We start from the raw sequence: 23,547 nt of genomic DNA on the forward strand, positions 1-23,547 counted from the left end.
GCTTCCCCGGTACGGTCACACGTGACAGCCGCAACCAAGGCCCAATCAGACGCCCTAGGCTCTTTCACACACAGATCGCGCAAAAATTGCCGTTTAGGAGTCCCGCAAAGCTCGCACCCTCGCCACAGAAATTGCTTTCACACAGCGCCAAGCAGCACGGCCACTTTCCCGTGCTGTGGTGTACTTTCAGGTGAAATCCCCTGCTCCCGGATTGAAAGGCGAGCGGAGGGATTTCCAGCTCCTCCTAGCCCAAATAAATATTTTCATAGGTTAGTGTAGCCTAGGCTACTGTATGATGAACAAATTAATTCAACAACAATACTTCCCTCCCTCCTTCTCCTAGTCCGCTGAGCTGGGAGAGGATAGGTGGGCGGACTCGCCAAAACGGGCTCCGCCGCCGCACTCGCAAGGTGGGCGGGCAGATCGATATGGTGTCCTACTAAAATTGAAACGATACACGACCGCCCGCATATCAAACAGCTGCAGTCTGCATAACGTTCGTCGGGGGAATAGTATGGGCTATAAATGCACATGACTAATAACGTTAGTAGTTTTTGTAAGGGAATGCACAGAGCTGATTTCGAGAGGGAATAACCTGGTCTGAGTCAGACCAACTCACCACAGACAGCTATAGCCCTCTGAAGCTTATTATTATATCCGTTAATTGTAGCCTACCTACTAATGTCAACATCGTTTGAGCATAAAGCCTAACCGCACGGAGCATTCCTCCTGGCGTCCCTGCAGTCATGATTGTATAGGCTACTTTTTTTACTTTCACTCCTGCACTTTTCTTGATCACATGAGGTGATTTCCCCTGTAATTTTTTTATGAATGAGCTGACCATTCCCACCTTTTCCGGCTCGCTGCGACGACCTTTCAAGTGGAGGCGGGTTGCCAGGTAACCCGGCGCTGTTACTACCTCCCGTCGCGGGACAAAAGGCGTAAAACAATTGTCCACCAAAGCACCTTCACGACTTTCACATCGGAGGCGCGAATCCTATTTTCCGTGCATTTTTCGGCTTTCAAGGCCGGTGTGAAAGAGCCTCCTGTTACACTGACTGAGGGACCAAATCAAGGTGGAAGGATGTGTGTGAAGCATGTGTGTGTGTGTGTGTGTGTGTGTGTCTGTGTGTGTGTGTGTGTGTGTGTGTGTGTGTGTGTACTGTGTGTGTTCCCTCTTACAGCATTCATCAGATTATGGATTTACATAGTACAGAATTATTTACAGTACACTAAGTTATAGTTGATTAGGTTACTGATTATTGATTGGCTTAGTTCAGCAAAACCTGAATTTAATTTTTTTCCTAGGGATACACAACGATATCGGCACGTCACCGGTATTGGCCGATAAAGGCTTTACAATGAAATATCGGCACCGGACAAAATAGTTGGAAGATATCAGCATATCGGATATCGTGGATCCCTATGACACGGACCATACATGTAATGATTTTCTTTGACGTGCATCATGATCATAGTCATTTGTCAGCCTCCTTTGCTCTCTATGCAAACACAGCCATGCATACATGAGTCCAGTGCAGTACCTATCAGTCTCCTGGCGCTCAGCAGAGGTGATGGGCTGCGTCCTAAACCTCTCTGACGTCTTTCTACTCTCCCCAGGATAGATATACTGCCTGGGCCTGCGCCCCCTGTCCCTCTCCCCTCTCCAAGGGGCCTCGTAGCCCCTGTCCACCTCAACCTCGCTGCTGGGCCACCCGGCAGAGGGACCAAGGTGGGCAGACAGATACCCAAAGGAAAGAGAAAATACAGTGTGGTAAGGGAGAGATAGAAAGGGAGTAGCAAAAAATGGTTCAACAATTTAAAAACAGAGGCATGGGTTAGATTTTGAATGTTCTGAATGTACAGCAACCATACCCCTGGTTTTTAAATCGAGAATGTGAGCAAGGCTATGTCATGCTAATTTATTAGCGGTTAGAGCACAGATTATTCTGGTAGATTGGCACACGCACAAAGTTTGACTGGCCCCAGATGTGAACCAAACAAGACACAGTGCCAATAAGCTACAAGTAATCGCAGGAAGCTTACAGTACTGTTACGCGATTAATGCATGAATACACCATTTCTACAGGTTAGAAATAGTGCAATAACATCATTGCATTGTAGGTTGAGGTTATTAAAATCCTAGCCTTAGTTGCTTGTTAGTCATTCATTAGCCAGGCGATGTTAGGCAAAAAGCATCAGTGCGACCTGCAGAGCAGCCAGCGAGCGGGCAGCACCAGCAGCGTAGCATTTTACTGTACCACCTACAGTTCAGGCCTGCGGGCGGTCGGGGGGGTGGTGGTGCTCTCCAGGTACGAATGTCTGAGCTGGGCCACGGAGATCCGGGGGTCCTGCTGACTCTCTCCATTACTGAACTCCTGTTTGCACATCTGGACACCATCGCCCTCCCGGACCTCCCGGGGGTCCTGGGCTTGGTGGTGCAGGTGCCTCTGACTGGGGCCTCGCGGAGCCCCGCTCTCTGACGTGGAGCGGCTCAAGGCTGCTCTGGGCTGGATGTGGGAGGCAGCCGGGCCTCTGTGGATGTAGATGGCGTTCTCCTGCTCCCTGGCTCTGCTCTCGGCTGCCTGCAGGCGGGAGACGTGCTCTGATTGTCTGGGTGCTTCCGCTACGTCTTCCCACCTGTGCCTGCCTCTGCCTCCGTGGCCTCCTCTTGTGGGGTCATCTGCCTCCGCCTCTCTGGCCTGGCCGAGGCTTTGAGCCTTGGGTGTGGCCTGCTCTTCTTCCCCCCTGCCCCTCCGTGGGTCCTCTGTGCTCCTCTCCCTACGGCGGATCTCTGAAGGCAGCACCGCTTTCCTGCTCTTCAGAAGGCCCTCCGTCTTCACGTCCTGGGCCTCTTCCTCTTCTTCCTCCTGGGGCTGTTGCTCCTGCAATGCTCTGGAAGTGGACCCAGAGGCCATGGACAGATAACTGGGGTAACCGCCGCATTCCTGGCTTTCTGGTGGCCCAGATCGGGTGAGCTGGGGCTGGGAGTATGCTAGCTGAGCGTCTGTGTAGTAGCACGTAGATGTCTGGGACTGGGGTTGAAGGTGTCTGCGGTACACAAGGACTTCTGTTACATTTCCCAGCTCGGGGCTCCTCTGGCGGCCCTCCTCTCTGGCAAGCCTCTCCCTAACTCTGATTCTTCAGGGAAAGAGAGGGCTGGTTAACATTTATAGCACAAGCGCACACACACACACACACACACACACACACACACACACACACACATTCGCATCGCAACATTTACAACTGTAAAAAGCTGCTGACACTCAATATGCCCCTCTCCATTTGTACATAATCAAAAGGAGCAGACAAAGCAATGCACTCATTTCCTGCTCTAATCGACATGATTTCTTGTACGTAGGCTTGTCAGCATTAAGACAGAAAGGGATTGGTTCCTGTGTTTAATATAGCATCTAGCTCATCTTCTTGCTACTTCAGCAGATAGAGCGAGTGACAGAGAAAGACAGAGTGAGAGAGAGAACACAAGAGAAAGATGTTTACTGTAAACCCATAGTCATTGATGTCAAACCAGAGTAACTCTGGGGAAAGAAACTAGACTGCAACATCACTGCCATCTATCTTCTCCTGTGTTGCTTTGGTGCGATGCATTCTTTCTGCTGTATATGGTTCCTCAAATATTCCTTTCCACGCTGGGATTAAAGTGAACACAGCAACAAGTCCATGACACATGATGTTATGGTGTGCACCCAAGGGAACTGAGGCTTATATATGATGACTGATGATTATGATGAGGTGATGTCAGGTGACTCCAAACCCAAAAGCAGGGGTTCTTAAAACTTTTTTAATCAGCTTAACGACAGATTAAAATATGATAGTACTGGTTGTCTTCTAGGGAACCATTTTGGGTCCTGCCCCATAGTTTAAGAAGCACTGCTCATAAGGGTTGATGAGTTATTATGGGTAGTCCAGATGAATGGGAGGATGGTGGGTGATTGGAGGGCGGGGGGGGGTTGGGGGGGAAGGGGGTCGGACACAACCCAGCCTGGGTGTACCTCGATGGCCAGTTGATAAGGGAGTGGGTGTCACCCTCAGCATCGGTCTGGAGGAGCCAATCACTGCTCTGTTTGGCCCCCGCACTGCACCAATGAAAGCCCAGTGGGAGACAGCATGAGAGAGAGCGGGTGGGTGGGCGGCCAAGTTGGGGCAACAGTCTAGACTCAATGCTCACTCGTCTTCTTGGATCACACACACGCAGACAAGCACACACCATTGACCTCACATTGAGCTTGACCAGAGTGAGAATGGGCTTGGCGAGGAGCCGCATCCTACTTCCAATGCCTGTTCAACTCCCCGGGGAGCCGTTTTATTGTTATTGTGGTATTGGGAGAGGTGTCACGCACCATAAAATATGAACAATGGATCTCTCTTGTATTGTTTGTCAAAATGAACTGCAATGGCTATAAAACGCAATGACCCCTATGTTATATCAGAAGGCACATGGTTGCATACTAGTAGTATATAGACAAATGTGTACAACTGATGAAACACTAAAAGTCATCCATGCATCAGTGAGTCCAGAGAAAAGCCTCCCTGAAGTCAGCCCTGTCGGTAACTAAAGGGCTTATCTACTGCAGCAGATACTCAGAGGAAATGCCATCTCCCTCCAGCAGAGCCAACAGGCAGGTGAGTCATGCTGGCTCTTTGATGCTGAATAAAGACAAATAGCTGCGGCCATTTCATTTAGCACAGGGCCGAGCTAAACAGAGAACATGCCCCGCTCAGAGAGACAGAAAACCATATAAGACTTTTTAAAACCAGGACGTCTCCAGCATTCGCCTACCACCGCGGAGACCCGGGTTCAATTCCCGGCAGCGGTACTTCCGGCTTGGTCAGAGGTTCCTTCCTACAGACACAATTGGCCGTGTCTGCAGGTGGAAAGTCAGTGGGGTATGACTCCGCTGGTCGCTGCACTAGTGCCTCCTCCGGTAGGTCGGGGCATCTGTTCGGGGGAGGAATAGCATGATCCTCCCTCGCGTTACGTCCTGCTGGTGAAACTCTTCGCTGTTGAATTAAAAAAGCGGCTGGCGACTGGACACATGTATCGGAGGAAGCATGTGCTAGTCTAGAACTCTCCCCAGATTGGCAGAGGGGGTGGAGCAACAACCAGGACAGCAGGGGGAATTGGCCAGCTACAGTTGGTTTTTAAGGCTGCTTGGAATTTAATTCAAGAGCAATTTAAAAATCAAAACAGAAACAAAACCAGCATATTTCCAATTGAACATAGCTAATGACATTTCTGAGACTAAACGGGCAACAACAGGAAATTAATTGTTAAAGGAGAACACCCGATTTACTGCCTGTCTAGTTTAACTTTCCCCAATCATTTTGCAGTGCATGTCGTTAACCCTAAACTAATCTTTTAACATTTACTCATTTTTAAACATTTACTCATTCATGCTGTCAAATCAAAATGTGGATACCCTGGAAAGACAAACTGAGGGTAGAAGGGAAGGTCTCTGTAACTCTGTAAGTCTTTCCCCTCGGGCCTCGCTGGTCTTGATCAGGCCCAGCTGTGGGTCACGGTTCTGACCGTGGAGTCACACTGAGCCGCTCTGTAACACCATCCCCCCACCCCCCGCCACAAACACACACACACACACACACACACACACACACACACGGGCCAAGTTTTGTAACCCGAGAGAGGGGGGACGGAGGAAGAGAGGGATGACAGACAGAGACAGAGAGAGGGGTGGAGGAAGAGAGGACAGAGAGAGAGAGATGGGGACAAAGGAAGAGAGGACAGAGAGGGGACGGAGGGAGAGAGAGAGGACAGACAGAGAGGGGGGACAGAGGAAGAGAGGACAGACAGAGGGGGGACAGAGGAAGAGAGAAAGGACAGATACAGAGAGGGGGGACAGAGGAAGAGAGAGAAGACAGACAGACAGGGGACAGAGGAAGAGAGGACAGAGACAGAGAGAGAGGACAGAGACAGAGAGGGGGGACAGAGGAAGAGAGAGAGAACAGACAGAGACAGAGAGGGGGATGGAGGAAGAGAGGACAGACAGAGACAGAGCGGGGCAGAGGAAGAGAGAGGACAGAGAGAGACAGAAAGGGGGGCAGAGGAAGAGAGAGGACAGAGAGGGATGACGGAGGAAGAGAGAAATGACAGAGGGGGGACTGAGGAAGAGAGACAGGACAGACAGAGACAGAGAGGGGGGACAGAGGAAAAGAGAGAGGATAGAGACAGAGAGGGGGACAGAGGAAGAGAGAGAGAGGACAGACAGAGACAGAGGAAGAAAGAGGACAGACAGAGAGGGAATGACGGCCTGGTGGGGTGTGGAGCCGGAGCATGCGTCTCCAACTGTTCACTTAGCAACAGCAGCCTGTAGCCTGGCCAGAACCCGGCTGGGCTGACTGTTGCATCAAAACTGAGCAGGACAGGATTATAACATGAGTGTATAATGGTGTGTACATATACACAGAAAGTACAAAGCATTAGGGTCACATCTTCCCGTGTGTTTTCTTTTCACCTGACAGCGAGGAGTTTTTCACCGACAGGATGTAACATGTGGGAGGATCACACTATTCCCTCCAGTTACCCTCCCCAGGAACAGGCACCCGGACCAATCAGAGGAGGCACTAGTTCAGTGACAAGGACACACATACCCCCTCGGCTTCCCACCCACAGACATGGCCAATTGTGTCTGCAGGAATGTCCATGCTGGAAGTACTGCTACCGGGGATTAAACACGGGTGTCCGCAGTGGTAGGCGAGTGTTTTTACCTACACACTACCCGTGTGTACACAGTGGGTGTGTTCAATGGGCCCAGTGTGGGTCTCAGTCGGACTTGGTCTGAGTTCAAAGATCATTCCAGAACAAGCTCAGGTTGCCTGAGCCGGTATGAAGCCACACACATGCCAAGAGGACGACCTTGGACATGAACTGAGAGAAGGGACAGAGACAGAGATGGAGGGAGGGAGATGCAGCCAGACGGATAACGCTGTCTCAGCTAGTCCATCTAACAGAGGGAATGATAAAGCAGGGTTTTGTCCCCAATGACAACCTTCCATTGTGTACACAGGCCTGAAGGGAAGCTGAGAGAACACAGAGAGATCCCTCATCTGATCTCTTTTATTACATTGTTATTGTCTTTTTATTTGTATTTTAATTAAATTTCTGTGTATTTATTTTACTGTCCATCAGTGTGTATCATTGATGTTATTTGTACTGTCAAAACTGGTTTGTTGCACTTGGAAAAATTAATAAAAATTGTATTGTAAAAAAAATAAAAAACACTGAAAAGTAGAAGACCTTAAAAGCTAATCTACAGTATTTGACAATGCCTTTCCAATATATTTATGGAATTGATAAGAGAGACAGAGAGACAATTAATGGGACAAAGACAGATCCAAACATCAGGACGGCTCACCCATGTCTGCTGAGGATGGTGTGTGCCTGCTGCTCGATGAACAGGTCCCCAGGAGACGTTCCCTGTTTGGGTGAGGGGAGGGAGGGGTGCCTGCTCAGCTTGGGTGAGCTGGGTGGCACTCCTGTGACTGCATAGTCCTTCGCGGGCGCCCTGGACGATGAAGGCAGCGATGTCATGTCCATGTACGAGGAGGACGCCGGTGGCACAGGAGGGACAGCCCTCTCCTGCAGAGCCCTGCGCTGGTTCTCCAGGTTCATCAGCCTCTCCCTCTCAGTGAAGGAGTCCACCCTGGAGCGGCCCGGCTCGTAGCCGGGGTCGGGGTGGCCGTGCTGGGACGCCGTTCGGCTCGCCCTGGTGCTTGTGACGGAAGTGTTGGCGTCTCTCCCTTCCTCCCCCACGGACTCTGCCCTGCTGCGCTTCTCCGAGGCATCCAACTCCTTCCGGCCGCGAGCATAGTGCGAGGAAACGTCCGCGTCCGGCTCCTGGTCCAAAGAGATGCCGTAGCGCTCCGCCAGCTCCCGGCGCCGCTCTGCCTTGTAGCGGGCGATGCGCTCGGCCTTGGACTCCAGCCCCGGGGCGTCGGTGGTGGAGTGCGAGCTGTAGACGGGCTCGGTGAGGACAGAGGACTGATGCTCGGATCGGCATGGCACTCTGCACTGACGTTCTGGTGCGCTCAGCTGCACATCTGAGCCTTCCAAGCCCTCCAAGCCATACCGCTGGACTGTAACTACAGGAGAGAGAGACAGAGAGACCGTCACTTCCCCAGAGTGAAATATATTCTATTCTCTATGTGTGTGTATTTTGGGTAGGCCTGTATGATTATTTTGGCCAAAATTATCTCAATATACAATATTATATGGACAGTTATTGATATGCCTTTAATGTACCCAAAACTAGGGATGTTAATAATAACTGGTATTACTGTAACAACAACAATAAAGGCTATGACACCGCCACCAATGTTTATTACTTGTGATTGATATGATAGATTTGGTTTTTAGGTCATTGAAGGCATATTACAGTGCACTGTAACAGTGCCTGATGTAACCCTGTTACCCCGCACTGTCTCACCAGCACAGGGCTCACAGGGGTCGGAGGCCCTCGTGTAGCGCGGCGTGTCCTCCTCCAGAAGACGGTTAGCCACCAAGCTGGGCAACAGAGATGGGTGGACCTCACCCTCTATCCCCTCCAGCCGCCGGGCGATACGCTCCTTCCTATGCACACACGCACACACACACACACACACACACACACACACACACACACACACACACACACAGGAGAAGTGGTTAAGACGTGGTCGACCTCAGACATGTTATCATCCTCCTCTACATGATCAATCATCATCATATTCTCACCTGTTCATCTCCCAGTCACTTGCGCTTGTAGTAATGCCTTCAAATCGCTTCCTCAATTCAGAGACTAAAAGCAATAAACAAAAAAGACAAACATGACAAAGCTGTTAGAGCTCGACAAAAGAAAACAAATGCATCCGTCTTTGCATTGCTGCCTTGTAAAAATGTGATGACCACAACTGTGTTTCTGCCAAGACAGTGATAAATGGTTGTGGAAATTCATGTGATCAGTGTAACAGCTTCTTTTTCGCAATCTGTCCATTATTTATTTATAAGCCTTACGTGAAGACTTTACGTCATAAGGTGAATACAAAACAAGTCTGACATCACTGCAGAGCATAGGAACTTCAGAAATGCACGCACGCACGCACGCACACACACCTCCTACCTCAAAAGCATTGGACAATATGCTTTCGATTTCTAGGGTGGAGACCCTGGAGGCAAACAGTCAGAAACTGAACTTTGACTTATTTGAGGTTCCTCAGCAGGTCTGCCTCTTGAAGCTTGCTTTCTCTCAGCAGGAGTTATGACATCACTGATGATGTCACAATTTATTCATGATGTCACCGATGATGTCACAATTGTGCAACTGCCATTGTGACAAACTCTTCCCGTGTGTCTGTGACTAACACCGCCCACCAAATTGTGACACTCATGCTCACAACACTAGAGCCAGCATCACATTCCTGTGCTTGCCCAGGTTCAAAACCAATGTGGGCAAATGCTCTTTTAGGTTTGGTGAAGCAGCTAATTGGAATATGTTACCCTTGCCGATAAAGAGTACTAGGAGCCAACATCTAATTTATTTAAGAACTAGCAAAATACCCGGTGTTGTCAAAACCTGGCTTTTAGAAAATGTTACAGAATAGAAATAAATTTCATCATGCATTTCATTTTTCCTTTTAATCCAAACATCAAATAAATCAAATCAAACCAAACATATGATTGCCTATTGTGATTATGACTAGAGATGTACTATAATGACGTTTGAACCGGACTGAGTTGAATAACTCGTCTACAATAGAAGAATCCTCTCCATTAGTGAGGTTACGCAACACACAAGTCTGTATCACTGGGTTTACAGCCCTGCAGTACAATGCCCAATTCTCCTTTCAAGCTGATCCAAATCCATTTCACAGCGGATTTAGACACTTCAACAACTACAGCTAAGATCATTCCTGCTCCATGCCCAACCCACAGTATGGATTTAGTGGTCTGGAGATGTCAATAACAACTCAACGAGTGGCCTTCAGGGCCTTAAACAGCTCATCAAGTCATTGTACTCACCATCCAGTGGGATTTCACAGAGCAAAGGACCTCTAACAGACTGTATGCCTTTTTAGTGGACTTGTGTTTTGGATGAAACGGAGACTGCATGAGAACATGAATATTGCAGCACTTGATATGTGAGGATTCTGCTGTTAGAAAAATCTGGACACAAATCCACCTGGCAAAGGGGCTGCTGTTGCACAATAGCAAAACAGAGAGCCTACACTCAACTTTGTGAAACCCTGGGAAAGTGGACATTACGAGGGTCATTTGAAAGCAAGCAGAAATCAAAAGCCCTTACTCACCTTTGGGGAGATTGGCCAAGAGACTGACATCTATATCCTTGGTGCTTTTGGCTGGGTCGTCTTTATCTTCAAATGAGAACTCTTTCTGGAAGCTGAGGGGTGCAAGAAAAATACCAACTGTTATTGAAACAGCACTGCGCTGTGGGGAACAGGGTTTGTTTATAGGCTGGAAGTGTAAGCAATTGTAAGGGGCTCACTGAGTGAATTTGGGTTTCTCTCTGAGATCAGAGGGTCATCCAAGTCATAAAAGAGAAAAAACAGGGGAAAATGTTGCTGCAAGCAGGATCGCTTTTGAATGATGTTCAAGAATCTACTAAATCAGCCAGCGGATTGCGGATGGAGCTGCAACAACAAGCAATTCATCATCCAAACAATAGATTCACTTCTCAAACCCTGTCATACATTACTGTAAATTGCATCAAGTCTTGAATCCCCCAATATTTATCCAGATTGTATGAGAAAGCCTACATACACACAGAAAATCTCGCTCGCACAAATATTCTGAAGTCATTCGTGGACCAGATTCAAAAACCACAACCGAAGTTATGATACAGCTATAACAATTTGGCAGTGGATTATCTAGAGGGGAAGAAACAGTCAAGAATTTGGAAAACATGATTTTGCGGCTTTGTCCGTTGCAACACTCGTTCGCCACCGAGTAGTGAACACACCGATATGCTGTGCTAAGCCATGATGAGTCAGAATCAGAATCAGAATCAGAAAGACTTTAATGATCCCCGGGGGGAAATTGGGACAAGTTACAGCTGCTCGCACTCAGGCATGAATATCCACATAACACACATAGCATAACACAGTATCTCCCTAGACGTAAACAGTCAATACAATGCAGTAAAATGCAATAGAGTAAACTAAAATAAAGTAGAGTAAGTAGAATAAGTATAATAAAGTAGAATGTACAGTACGTGTCAAATTGCAGTATTGTTCTCTGCCCCTGCAGCTTGGAACCACTTGCAGAGAGACTTGCAGCTAGCTGAGCTGGTCCCCATTAGCACTTTTAAAAATCTAGGGAAGGGTTTGATAGATTCAAATGGAGGTTGCGAGTGCTTCCAAAGGTAGGCCCGTCTCCTTCTAACTCTAGTCATAGGATTCTGCGAGCTGCTACTTTTTGCTACTTTTAGTTTCGTTTTATTGTGCTTTGTTTCATGTTTTGACTTAATGTTTCCTTATGTGCTGTTTGTGTGTTCCTCTCTGCCTTTTAGGCTTTTGAGTCTGCAGTTTGTCACTGTATGCTTTGACCTATGTGCTTTTTAATGTTTGATTGTGTATGTTGTTGAAACTGTATTGCTGCTATCTTGGCCAGGGCTCCCTCAAAAAAGAGATCTTGTCATCTCAACGGGACTCACCTGGTTAAATAAAGGTAAAAAAAAAAAAAAAAAAAAATTGCACTCAGGGACACTGAGTGTCTCCGAGGTGCTCTTCTGAAGCCGTTTTCACACATGCGCTTTTTACCGCTAAATGACCGGAAAGCGGTCTAATGCCTTCATGTGTGAAAGTTGTTTTCCGGTATAAGCGCGACCCCGTCATCGCGGGGTTTATTGTGTGACAAGCAAACTTATTTCACCATCGGAGTTTTGCCGACCCCCAAAATAAGTTTCTAGGTTGTCATGAGAGCGGTACGTATGGCTGCTTCATGTGTGGGCGTGCCACCCCCCCCTCTCTCTGCTCGCACTCTGGCCAGTCCTTCAGTCCAGCCCGACAGGGACACAGACACCGAAAATGGCAAAGGCTTGTTCGAGTCTTGCAAGCCGCCCAACGCTTGTAAGCAGATGCATGAAGCGAAATGTGGAAGTATTTTGCTTACGTTGCTGACAGCGAAGGCAAGCCCGGACACATCAAACGAAGCCAGTCTGTAAAAAGTGCTTCAACGCGATGCAGGTGAACGGATAAACATCGAACCAGCCAGGCGATTTCTCTCAGACACGGATCCCAACTTCTTCAAAGATTTCAGTTCAAAGACTGGTTAGCGAATGTGAAGGATACAACTTACATGCCCTCTTAAGTCAAACGAGTGTGATTTATTGTGTAACAAGCAAACTTATTTCACCATCGGAGTTTTACCGACCCCCAAAATAAGCTCCCCCCTCCCCCCGCCCCCCAACATACAGGCTATTTGACGACTATATTCACGTATGCAGCGCTCAGGTGTGAAGGGAAATGTCCGATATTGACTTACAGGTAATTTTCCGGTACGCATGTGTGAAAACGGCTTTAGTGAGGCATTAAAGAGTCCAATGGCCACAGGCAGGAATGATCTATCATTGGCCGGGCCAACTGCATCAAATCTATTGAAAAACAGATTAAATTCGTTGGCCCAATCAACCCCCCGCCCCCCCCCCCCCTGCTTGAACCCAGTGATGGCCTTCATGCCATTCCACACCTCCCTCGTATTGTTCTGCCAGAGCTTTCCCTCCAGTTTCGACCTGTATTTCTCCTTAACCTCCCTGATAATCACTGTAGAAGGAATCTCCTGCGCTTCAACCCCTCCACAGAGGGAGGTCGGTGCTCTCAGAACAGGACAAAACAATGTAAACAGGTCAATGGGCCACTTCCAAAAGGACTAACCCAATGAGTGAGCTGGAGCACACGAAGTCACTTAAATAAATTTAATAAAGGTACAAAAACTGACGTTTCGACGCGCACTGCGTCTTCTTCAGAGTCAAACAGTACAGGCATAAATCCCAGCCCTTAAGAGAGCCTCCATTCTAGGTGGTAGTTTCTGATTGGTTACAATGGAGTGGGAGGTGCTTAATCAATAAGCCTATACCATGAGAGCACTCACAGAAAAAATAGAAAAGGAGGGCAGTGCTGTGTTAGAGCAGCACTCCCTCATAATAATACATAATAAACAACAAGTACAATACAACAACACATCGCTTTCTCACAATAGCATCTCAATCCATCCATTATCACCTACAGCCATCTGATAGAAAACGATTTGGTAAAAATCTGCAAAAAGGCAAACCATAAGAAAATTAATTTATCAGATGCTGAAATGAAATCTTTAAATGAACTGGAAAAAAGAAAGGACATAATTATTCGCTCTGCTGACAAAGGGGGCTCCATTGTAGTGATGAGTTTGGGACAGTATGATAACAGCATTAAATCCCAACTCAACGATCAAGATTGCTACACCCCCTTAACTGGTAACCCTGTGAATGAACATAAAACTGAGATAGACCAGATTCTGGAGTCTGCACACTCAAGAGGTTGGATCACCGACAAAGAAAAATACTTTTTGATTGTACAACACCCTATCTGCCCTGTGTTCTATGGTCTCCCTAAAATTCACAAATGTCTAACACATCCACCTCTCAGACCCATTGTATCCAGCATTGGCTGTCTCACTGAACCCTTGTCGCAATATCTGGACTTCTTCCTTAAGAAATTCGTCCCCAACCTTCCCTCCTACCTAGGAGACACAACGGACGTATTAACAATGTTAGAGTCTTTCAAATGTGATACAGATTTTCTACTTGTCACATGTGATGTCCAGAGCTTGTATACATGCATCCCTCACGGTGTAGGTATTGAAGCATTAATGCACTACATCGATACACGCCCCACTGAGGTGCTACCACCCAACGACTTTCTGTTGACTCTCACAGAAATAGTTCTCTCTAGAAACTATTTCCAATATGCAGGTTCATATTATCTTCAGAAGAGAGGTGTAAGTATGGGCAGTGCTTTTGCGCCGTCATATGCATGTCTAGTTATGGGGTTCTGGGAAGCTAGGTTCATTCACAACTCAGCCAACAACACATTCCTCTCTAAGATCATTCTGTGGAAACGTTACATAGATGATATACTGTTTGTTTGGGCCGGCACCACTGTTGAATTGAAGGACTTTGTGGATTACATCAATTCCACCACTCAACATCTACGCTTCACAGTGGATCACTCTAATGAAAACATTAACTTTCTCGATTTGACCATCTCCAAAAACAGGTACGGGGGTCTGGACAGCACCATCTACCGTAAACCTCTCAGCAGAAACACCCTCCTGAGAGCGGACAGTCATCATCCAAAGCAGCTGATTAAAAATATTCCCATCGGACAGTTTCTTCGTCTAAGAAGAAACTGCAGCACAGATGAGGACTTTGAGTGCAAGGCAGTGGACATGACCAATCGCTTCCGCGACAGAGGATATGCAGAGAGCGACATCACAGCAGCATATCAGAGAGCGGTGCGCACCGACAGAGCCCGCCTCCTTACCAAATCAAAGCGCTGCTCCACCCAACGCCTCTGCTTCTCCACCGAGTTCTCCTCCATCGGAGGAGAGATCAAAAACAGCATTAAAAAACATTGGCATGTCTTACAGAGTGACCCTGCCCTAAAACATTTATGCACCGAACCCCCCCTCATCTCATTCAAAAAATCCCGTTCTCTCAAAGACAGACTGGTCCACAGTGCTATGAGCCCCCCTCAGAAAACCACCTGGCTACGCCCACCCCCTTCAGGTTTCTACAGATGTGGTCACTGCACACACTGCTCTAACTCATCAGACACCAAACAGTTTCTTCACCCCCGTACAGGTAAAAAATACAACATTAAGTCATTCATCAACTGCAGTACTACACATGTAGTCTACATCTTAAAATGTCCATGTGGCTTGGTATACGTTGGTCAAACCAAACGCCAACTTAACACATTCACTGCCAACAACGTATGAACACGTTTTCAGAATCCAGCTGTTCCCTGCCAACAACGTGTTTACACGTTTTTGGCATCGATTTTTTTTTTTTGACGGTGGGTTGTGCATCTAAGCCTTTTACATCTCTTATATAATTATTGGAGCCACCGAACGTTTACAACCCATTCCACCGACCCACTAAGTGGCAACAGTGCTCTCCTGGCTAGAGAAAGGAAAGCATTTTTTTAACTTGTCAAGCCATTCTCAGCCCAGCCATTCTCCTTTTCGCGCTGATTGCTGGCGATGCGGGATTGCAAATTTACATAATAGATTCAGCCGATCTACTATGATCGGGTGATAGATTACAGGTGGAGGAACACACTTTGAAACACGCAGCATAAATATGACCAGAATCGCAAAAGCTTCTCTCAACCAAAACTCCAAACGAGCGAGTCCATCCCGACTTCCTCAAACAGCGGCCCAGACATGCAGGCACAGGAGAGCAGCAAAGCACTGACTGGTGACAAGCTTGTCCGCCCACGGAGGGCGGAGTTGAAGCAACTCGAGAGGGAGGGAGAGAGAGAGAGAGAGAGAGAGAGAGAGAGGGAGGGAGAGCGAGAGGGAGGGAGAGAGAGAGAGAGAGCGAGAGGGGGAGGGAGAGAGAGAGAGAGAGAGCCAAAAATGAATGGTTAAAGTGACAGTTCCATCCAATTTCACAAAAAGCCGTTTATCTCTGAATATTCTTTTTCACGCTAAAACCATGCTGTATTCAACTGCTAATGCTTACATAACTACTAACTCTACAAACTAACTCTTTTAGACAGAGAAAGTACACATTCTATTAGTACTTTTGAGATATTGTATGTTCACAAACTCCAAGCTGAAACGAATCCTCGGCTCTTATAAAATGAGCCATAATCCTCAAAAAACGGCTTGGCAGAAGCTACCTACAGCAAAAAAAAACGTCTGGCAGTCAATGTGTTAAGATAAGAATTGCTGAGCATAAGGCTGCTATCCGCAACAACAATATGGACTACGCCATAGCCAGACACTATGCACAGGCCAAACATGGCTCTGCAGCCACACTCAGATTTTGGGGGATTGAGAAAGTCTCTCCCTCACAGAGAGGGGGAGACATTGTCAACAGGCTACTTAGAAGAGAGGCTTTTTGGATCTTCACCCTGAATACAGTGGAACCACAGGGACTAAACGAGGAACTGAGCCTCTCTTGTTACCTGTGATCTTATTGTGAGGAAGCGATGTGTTGTTGTATTGTACTTGTTGTTTATTATGTATTATTATGAGGGAGTGCTGCTCTAACACAGCACTGCCCTCCTTTTCTATTTTTTCTGTGAGTGCTCTCATGGTATAGGCTTATTGATTAAGCACCTCCCACTCCATTGTAACCAATCAGAAACTACCACCTAGAATGGAGGCTCTCTTAAGGGCTGGGATTTATGCCTGTACTGTTTGACTCTGAAGAAGACGCAGTGCGCGTCGAAACGTCAGTTTTTGTACCTTTATTACATTTATTTAAGTGACTTCGTGTGCTCCAGCTCACTCATTGGGTTAGTCCTTTTGGAAGTGGCCCATTGACCTGTTTACACTCCCTGATAATCACTTTCAACTCCCCCTGAATAGTTCTGATCCCCTCTGTGTCCCCCGCCCTAAATGCTCTTTTCTTAGCATTCAGGATGGCCTTAATGTCCTTGGTTACCCACAGCTTGTTGTTGGGGTAACATTTTATTGACTTTGTAGGGATGTTACAGACAGTCCACACAGAAATTGATATACGGTAGTCCGTTATGCACTCTGTGAGCCCGTCAATGTCCTCGCCGTGTGGATCACAGAGTGCCTGCCAGTCCGTCACATCAAAACAGCCCCTAAGAGCCTCCATTCCTTCCTCTGACCATACCCTCAGGCTGGTTTCACACCGACGACCCAAGCCTTGCCTTGCCTCAACCCACGCCTACGCCGAGCTGGGCGTGAACCTGTTACACGCTTTTGCGATCACACCGCACGCCTTTTGCACGCCAAACCTGGAGCCGAGTCACAAGCGCCTCTCCTCTCTCCCGACTGTATTTTTTCACGTGTTGTCCAGAATTGTCATGGGTAGCCTCTAGGTAAAATAATTTGGTCGCTATTCTCTCTCATGAAGATTTGTTTGCCGACGGGGAGAAAGCCCCACGTGATAGCCACCCGTCAATATCTCTGTCTCTCTGCTCAACATGTTGTAGTAACTCCATTTTATTTTGAAATTCAGTTGACTTTTCCATTTCCGACGGATATTGTGCGTTTTTCTTTCATGGCTTGACAGAAGAAGTCTGCCTGCACGCGTCTTGTCGGCTTCAAAATAGAACTCACGCCTATTCGATAAAATCGGCAAGGCATAGGCAAGGCGTGGGTACACGCAGGGTTCACGCTCAGGCGCCCGGTGTACACAGCCTCGTTGACTAAAACGGACGCCTATTAAAAAGCGTGGGTAAAGGCAAGGCATAGGCAAGGCTTGGGTCGTCGGTGTGAAACCAGCCTCACGGTCTTGGAGGTCACAGGCAGTTTTTTTTACAAGCGGGACATAGCTGGGTTTGAGGTAGACCAGATTGTGATCGGCGCGACCTAGCGGGGGGAGGGGTGACGAGGAGTAAGCATCCTTTACATTTGCATACAGCAAGTCTAACGTCTTATCTCCCCTGGTGGGACAGCTCACATAAGCCGTTTTCCCACATGCGTACCGGAAAATTACCTGTAAGTCAATATCGGACATTTCCCTTCACACTTCGGCTCGCGCATATGGGAATCTAGCAGCGAATTTGCCTGTACGTTGGGGGGCGGGGCGGCACTGCAGAGCGGGTGGGGAGTGACGTGTCGGCAAAACTCCGAATGGTGAAATAAGTTTGCTTGTTTATCCGTTCACCTGCGTCGCGTTGAAGCACTTTTTACAGACTGGCTTCGTTTGATGTGTCCGGGCTTGCCTTCGCTGTCGGCAACGTAAGCAAAATACTTCCACATTTCGCTTCGTGCATTTGCTTCGTCTGTGTCCCTGTCGGGCTGTCACTGAAGGAGGAGGACGAGCAGGCAGCAGAGAGGAGAGAGGGGAAAATCAGCACACCCACACATGAAGCTGACATAGGCTACTGCTCTTATTATCACAAGATCATTTCGCCAGTTTGCTTTAATGTGCGCGAATGATTAGATTATGCCCGCTGGAACATTAAGCAACGTGTGTACACCTCGCCCATGAGAGTGTCGCGGGAAATGACTGGACCCGTTCTCTACTTGAGTCCGCTATCGCGCATACCGCTCTTCTGACTGGCTCCAAACTGGTGAAATCTCCGCGATGACGGGGTCGCGCTTATACCGGCACGACGACTTTCTCACATGTAGGCATTAGACCACGTTCCGGTCATTTTGCGGTACAAAGCGCATGTGGGAAAAGGGCTATACTGTCTAAAGTTGGGCAGTGCTTTTGTCATGGTCACATGGTTAAAGTCCCATCGAGATAAGTAATAGGGCACTCGGGTGCCTTGTCTGGAGTCTAGCAATGGCGTTGTGGATGATGTCACACGCTGATGTCGGATTAGCAGAGGGGGGGATGTAAATCGCCACTACTATTGCATGTGAAAATTCCCTTGATAGATAATATGGCCGGAGTCCCACAGCTAACAGTTCAGTGTCAGGAGAACAAGAACGTTCCTTGATATTGATATGACCAGGGTTACAACAGTGAGGACAGGCATAAGCCTTTTTTATAATGACAGCATCTATTTTAATAGTTGAGCATCTTATCGATTCCAACATATATCCCACCTGATTCCTGGATGCACATTGTTTTTGAGTCCAAATCACAAGCATGCAGTTTGGCTTGAGCTAGGTGTCACTGTCAGTGTGTCCGTGGTTCTCACTGGCATAAAGGAAACTTCATATATAGAGTGGAGGCTGTGTGTGTGTGTGTGTGTAAGGAAACTTCATATATAGAGTGGAGGCTGTGTGTGTGTGTGTGTGTGTGTGTGTGTGTGGGTGTGTGTGTGTGTGTGCGTGTGTGTGTGCGTGTGCATGTAGGCCGGCCGCTGGACTATTTGACACCAGTCCAACAATGTGATGCTGAGCAATCGTGCCCATGCTGCAGCAGGGAGCTTTTACACAGCCCAGCAGCAGCGTGACCTTATCCTTCACTTTCTCACTCAGCTTGGACGCCGGCCCTGCCTGAAACACCGGAGCTTTGTCTGATCCCCTGCTGTCTGTGTCCACCGCACTCACAGATAGCGGTACACACACGTTAGCAATGCAACTGTCTGCCATTGTGACAAACTCTCTTCCCGTTTTGTGCTGTACAGCAATATTCCTTTGTGCCGTAAAGCAATGTGGCAGGTTTCCGAGCAAATTCTAAGCTGGCGCCACACAATGTAGAATGCAGTGTAGAAGTCAGAAGAGGCGGCTAATCTTCTCAGCCATTGTCTTGTCTGTTTATGGTAGACCAAATTAAACTAATGTCTCAAAAATTATTAAGGTTTTATTGACGATTTATTGGCGTTAAAATGACACACGTAGCATCTTTACTATTTAAATGAACACTTATGTGCTCAGCCAATCAGAACTGAGAACTTATGAAAACATTAAACACAAGATAGATATCACCCCCCTCCCCCCCCCCCCCACACACACACACACCATCACCACATCTTACCTCAGAGTCCTCTTCTGTAGCAATCTGGGGTTGCCAAGTTTTATGGGGGTCTCACTCCCAAGCCCTATGGACGGAACAAAAAGAGAACAACATTCAAACTCAAGTCGCATAGTTCATTGACTGAGTGCAATTTGTAACTTCAATTTGAGCTTTTTAACGAACAAGTGTACATTGCAGATAGGCATCTTGAGGTGAAACGGACAGTCTGTCTTAGGGGGCCTTGGCACAAAACCACATTCATTAAGTAACTTCCACAGAGAAATTAAATGCCTGACTGAATCACATCCAATCACATCAAATAAGTGAAGTGTGCAGCCAAAAGGGCCGGATCCCCCCTCCCTCCCCTCTCACACACGCAGACCACAGTGCACTTACATACAGAGACACAGTCTGTCTCCATTTTGGTGTCAGTCTATGTGCTGTGCATGAGGTAATAGCTTCAGACTTTCGATAGGAGAGGCCATGTGTCACTGAGGCAAACTCTGAAGTCTGATCACACGTCAAGGTTGCCTTGCTGTAGCTGGGAACAGTGCCAGCAGCCAAACACATCATCATCTCTAAAACAAGCCATGATGAAGAGAGAGGGGAGACGCCATGGAGCGAGCGGGGCTGGCTAACCCGCACTGTCCAGTACCTACAGCCTTTAAAAACATGTGATCAAACACTCTGCAATTAGATTACAGGTGCACACCAGAGTCCCCATTCTAACCTATTAAAGTCTGGTATCTATTAGGATAGTGTCCATAGTCGGTAAACACCTGCCTACAGAGAAATACAACCTCATTACCTAGACAGAAAATACATTAATGGCTATTTAGCATCATAAACAGCCCTTCAAGGAATGCGAATGTTCTTTGCAACATCCCTTTAAAGAATGTCTGCGGCTGGTTCGGTTATTGACTGCAAACCTCAAACGTGCGGTTTGGCTGCCCCGGACCTCCGAGTGGCCAGAGCAGGCAATTTTGGGACAAACATGTGGTCCCACTTCCATGCAGAGACCAACCCCTCTGAGTTCACCTCAGGGCCACCCTGCAGCACCCCCCAACCCACCCACCCCATAACCTCTCCCTGCAGCCCCTCCACCCACCCCACAACCTCTCCGTGTAGCCACCCTAACCCCCCCATTCCAGATCTGTTAGTCCTTATTAAGGATGTTTGGGTTGATGCTTAAATCCCTCCTACTTAAGCAAAACATCATTTGAGAAGAAAGAATAGGGCTTATTTGGAGAAGGATGGTGGTGTATTGTTTCAGCTGGGTGGAATATACGGCTGTGACTCATCATCCTGCTTATCAGCTGCTGATGCTATCCTTAAGCTGACAGAGCTCTAAGTGGAGTACCAGAGTCTAAGAATCATAGTCTCAAAAGAACTACTGCTTCCTAAATGGGACAATAACATTGCATAGTTGCATATTATTATGCAGCAATATCTCACATATCTAGCCATGTGTGGGCGGCAGATGAAAATCTCATCTCTGCGAAGATTTCCAAGGGTTGAAAAAATGTGACTGATTTTTCCATTAAAACACACGCATCACCTGCAACTACAGAATTGGCTTCAAATGGGGTTCATTGCCCTGGGGTAATATAACTGACTCAGTCAGCACATAAATCACCTTCCATTCAACTGCAAAAATAAAGTTACAAGATGATATTAGCATCAACTGAGTGTGAAACAAAAGCCAGATACCAATGTAAAGCCATAATGAGCCGTCATGTACTGGAGCTAGAATGGGGCAGCTGGCGGTTGTTTGGCCCTCTGGTCTGTCAACGATATAGTCATCCACAGCCCAGACCTGTGTGCCTTTAACACCTCATACAGCCTATATGGAATGGCATGTGGGCCATTGGGGGGGGGGGGGGGGGGGGGGCTTTGAAAAGTGCCTTAATGCATTCGTCATTCCTGACACAGACATAAAAATAAAAACCTTCCGCAATGATCACAGATGTCGTGAAGCCTTTGATGCCTGCTGTAATCTACAGAAACACTATGGCTGGTACAGCCATACTGTGTATAGCCATAGTCAAATTCCTTCCCTTGATGGGGCAGTAAAAGCAGCTTGACACTGCTGATAAAACAAGGGGATAAAATGATTTCATGATTCACTGGAGTGCCAATCATCCTCTGAAGTGAGGAGGGCCTTTTACACTGTCATGATATCAAAGGTGTGAGGCACAAAGACTGACTGTACAGAAGCAAAGATGGTTGTGTTTGGCAATCCTCCACTCTGATGAACTGTAGTCTAACCTGAGGCACTGATCAACCTCCCAAGTCTTCATACATGACAAAAAGATGGGTGACTGCATAGAGTAAAAATTATGCTGATGTCAATCCAATTATAACCAGCCCCACACACACACACACACACACACACACACACACACACACACACACACACACACACACACACACACACACACACACACACACACACACACCTGGGGTGAGCATATGTCCAAATTGAGATATGGGATTAACTTCCATGCCTGGGATTACTGCGAGCCCAAAGGGAATTGTGTCACTCCTTAACCATGGGCATTACATCACACTTTGTGTGTGTATGTGAGTGTAAGCCACCCCCCACCTGTCCTGCCTTCAGCCTGCCTTCTCTGAATCCCAAGTGGGAACTGAGGACTAACAGAGGGGGCGGGGCTTATGTAGTAAAGCGATGAAAAAAACAGAGGGGGATCACACATTAGCTGGGCAATCACAATTAGGTGAGGCCGAGTCAGACAGAACAAACTACTTTGTTAAATCTACAAACTAGTAGATCTAACAACAGGAGGAGACAATGAGTCAATTACATCCTTAACACCAACGACAATGAGCAAACAAAAGTCCTCAGTAGCCAGGCTCGCACTGAAATTGGAAGAGAAAGGAAAGGCAGCGGACAGCTAAGTGCATGTTTTGACACAGTTATGCGTAGTAAATGTGGAATGATAACGTAAACCCCTCCAAAACGAGCTGTTGCGCAGCTCCCTTCCCCCGAAACCGCGGCTCCCTGCTCACACGATGCCCTGAAACTGCGAGCCACCTGTTGTGGATTCCCAGCTGGTTAACCATGAAGAGGCCAGATCTCAACACTCACTCCACACACTGGAAATATGACTGAGAGCAGCCCAGCACACACACACACCGACCTGTGGCCAGTCAAGAACGCATTCTCATCTGTCACACACAGGTTCACGTGTGCGCACACAAGCACGGGCAACCACGAACGCACAAGTACAAGCCTAAAAATATGTCCATACATGCACAGTGCATGTACAACCCCATAACTCCTAAATAAGTCGGAGACAAAGTAAGCTGCGGAGCTCAGAAATAGCTGGCTCCCTGAAAACGCCTCCTGTAGTGCTATGAGTCCCTTATCTCTGCTACGTTGTGTGTCCTTGGAGGCTACAGCTGCAGTGCAAGGACAGCTGGCTGGAAAGCGGGCCAGTGAGCAGAGAGGAAGGTAGTCTGCAGTTCAGTTTGCTGCCTGCCAACTCCCTCCAGCTCCAGGCTCAGCCTCCTAGTCCCTCGCACAGCGTCCCAGGCTCCCAGCACGGGCTTCCAATCTCAGGCTCTGCCCCCAGCCTCCGGCCCCGGCCTGCTCCCCTTACCTTGGCTGCAAAACTTGACATGGCTCAGGTAATTCGAGATCCACGGGTTCCGGTACATTTTGGCAATGAGGTAGGTGAGGCAGAGGAGGGGGAGAGACGGAGAGAATAAGAGAGAAAAGAAAGAGTGAAACAGATGAAAGAGGAGGTAGAGAGCGGGGCAGAAAGCTGCCTGGGAGGTGATGCAGCTACAGAAAGCAGTTCGTCACGTCAGTGCCCCGGGACGGAGACAGAGAGAGGAAGGGAGGGGAGTCAGGTAGCGCAGAGTAGAGGGAGAGAGGGAGGGA

General features: G+C 47.8%; 1 protein-coding gene across 1 annotated transcript in view; it reads right to left on the minus strand.

Moving 5' to 3' along the window:
* svila (supervillin a) overlaps positions 1 to 23,321 on the minus strand; it is a gene marked incomplete at its 5' end in the record, with an annotated part of 71,527 nt that extends 48,206 nt beyond the window's left edge. The window contains 9 exons of the mRNA XM_083662719.1: positions 1,545 to 1,703; positions 2,269 to 3,141; positions 4,017 to 4,100; positions 7,398 to 8,124; positions 8,469 to 8,611; positions 8,756 to 8,819; positions 10,327 to 10,418; positions 19,662 to 19,725; positions 23,264 to 23,321. Of these exons, the coding sequence (XP_083518845.1) occupies positions 1,545 to 1,703; positions 2,269 to 3,141; positions 4,017 to 4,100; positions 7,398 to 8,124; positions 8,469 to 8,611; positions 8,756 to 8,819; positions 10,327 to 10,418; positions 19,662 to 19,725; positions 23,264 to 23,321 (2,264 nt within the window). The remainder of the gene's footprint in view (positions 1 to 1,544; positions 1,704 to 2,268; positions 3,142 to 4,016; positions 4,101 to 7,397; positions 8,125 to 8,468; positions 8,612 to 8,755; positions 8,820 to 10,326; positions 10,419 to 19,661; positions 19,726 to 23,263) is intronic.
* Between the last annotated feature and the right edge of the window lie 226 nt (positions 23,322 to 23,547).

Source organism: Poromitra crassiceps (genome assembly GCF_964638095.1).
Source record: "Poromitra crassiceps genome assembly, chromosome: 2".
In the NCBI taxonomy this organism is placed as follows: Eukaryota; Metazoa; Chordata; class Actinopteri; order Beryciformes; family Melamphaidae; genus Poromitra; species Poromitra crassiceps.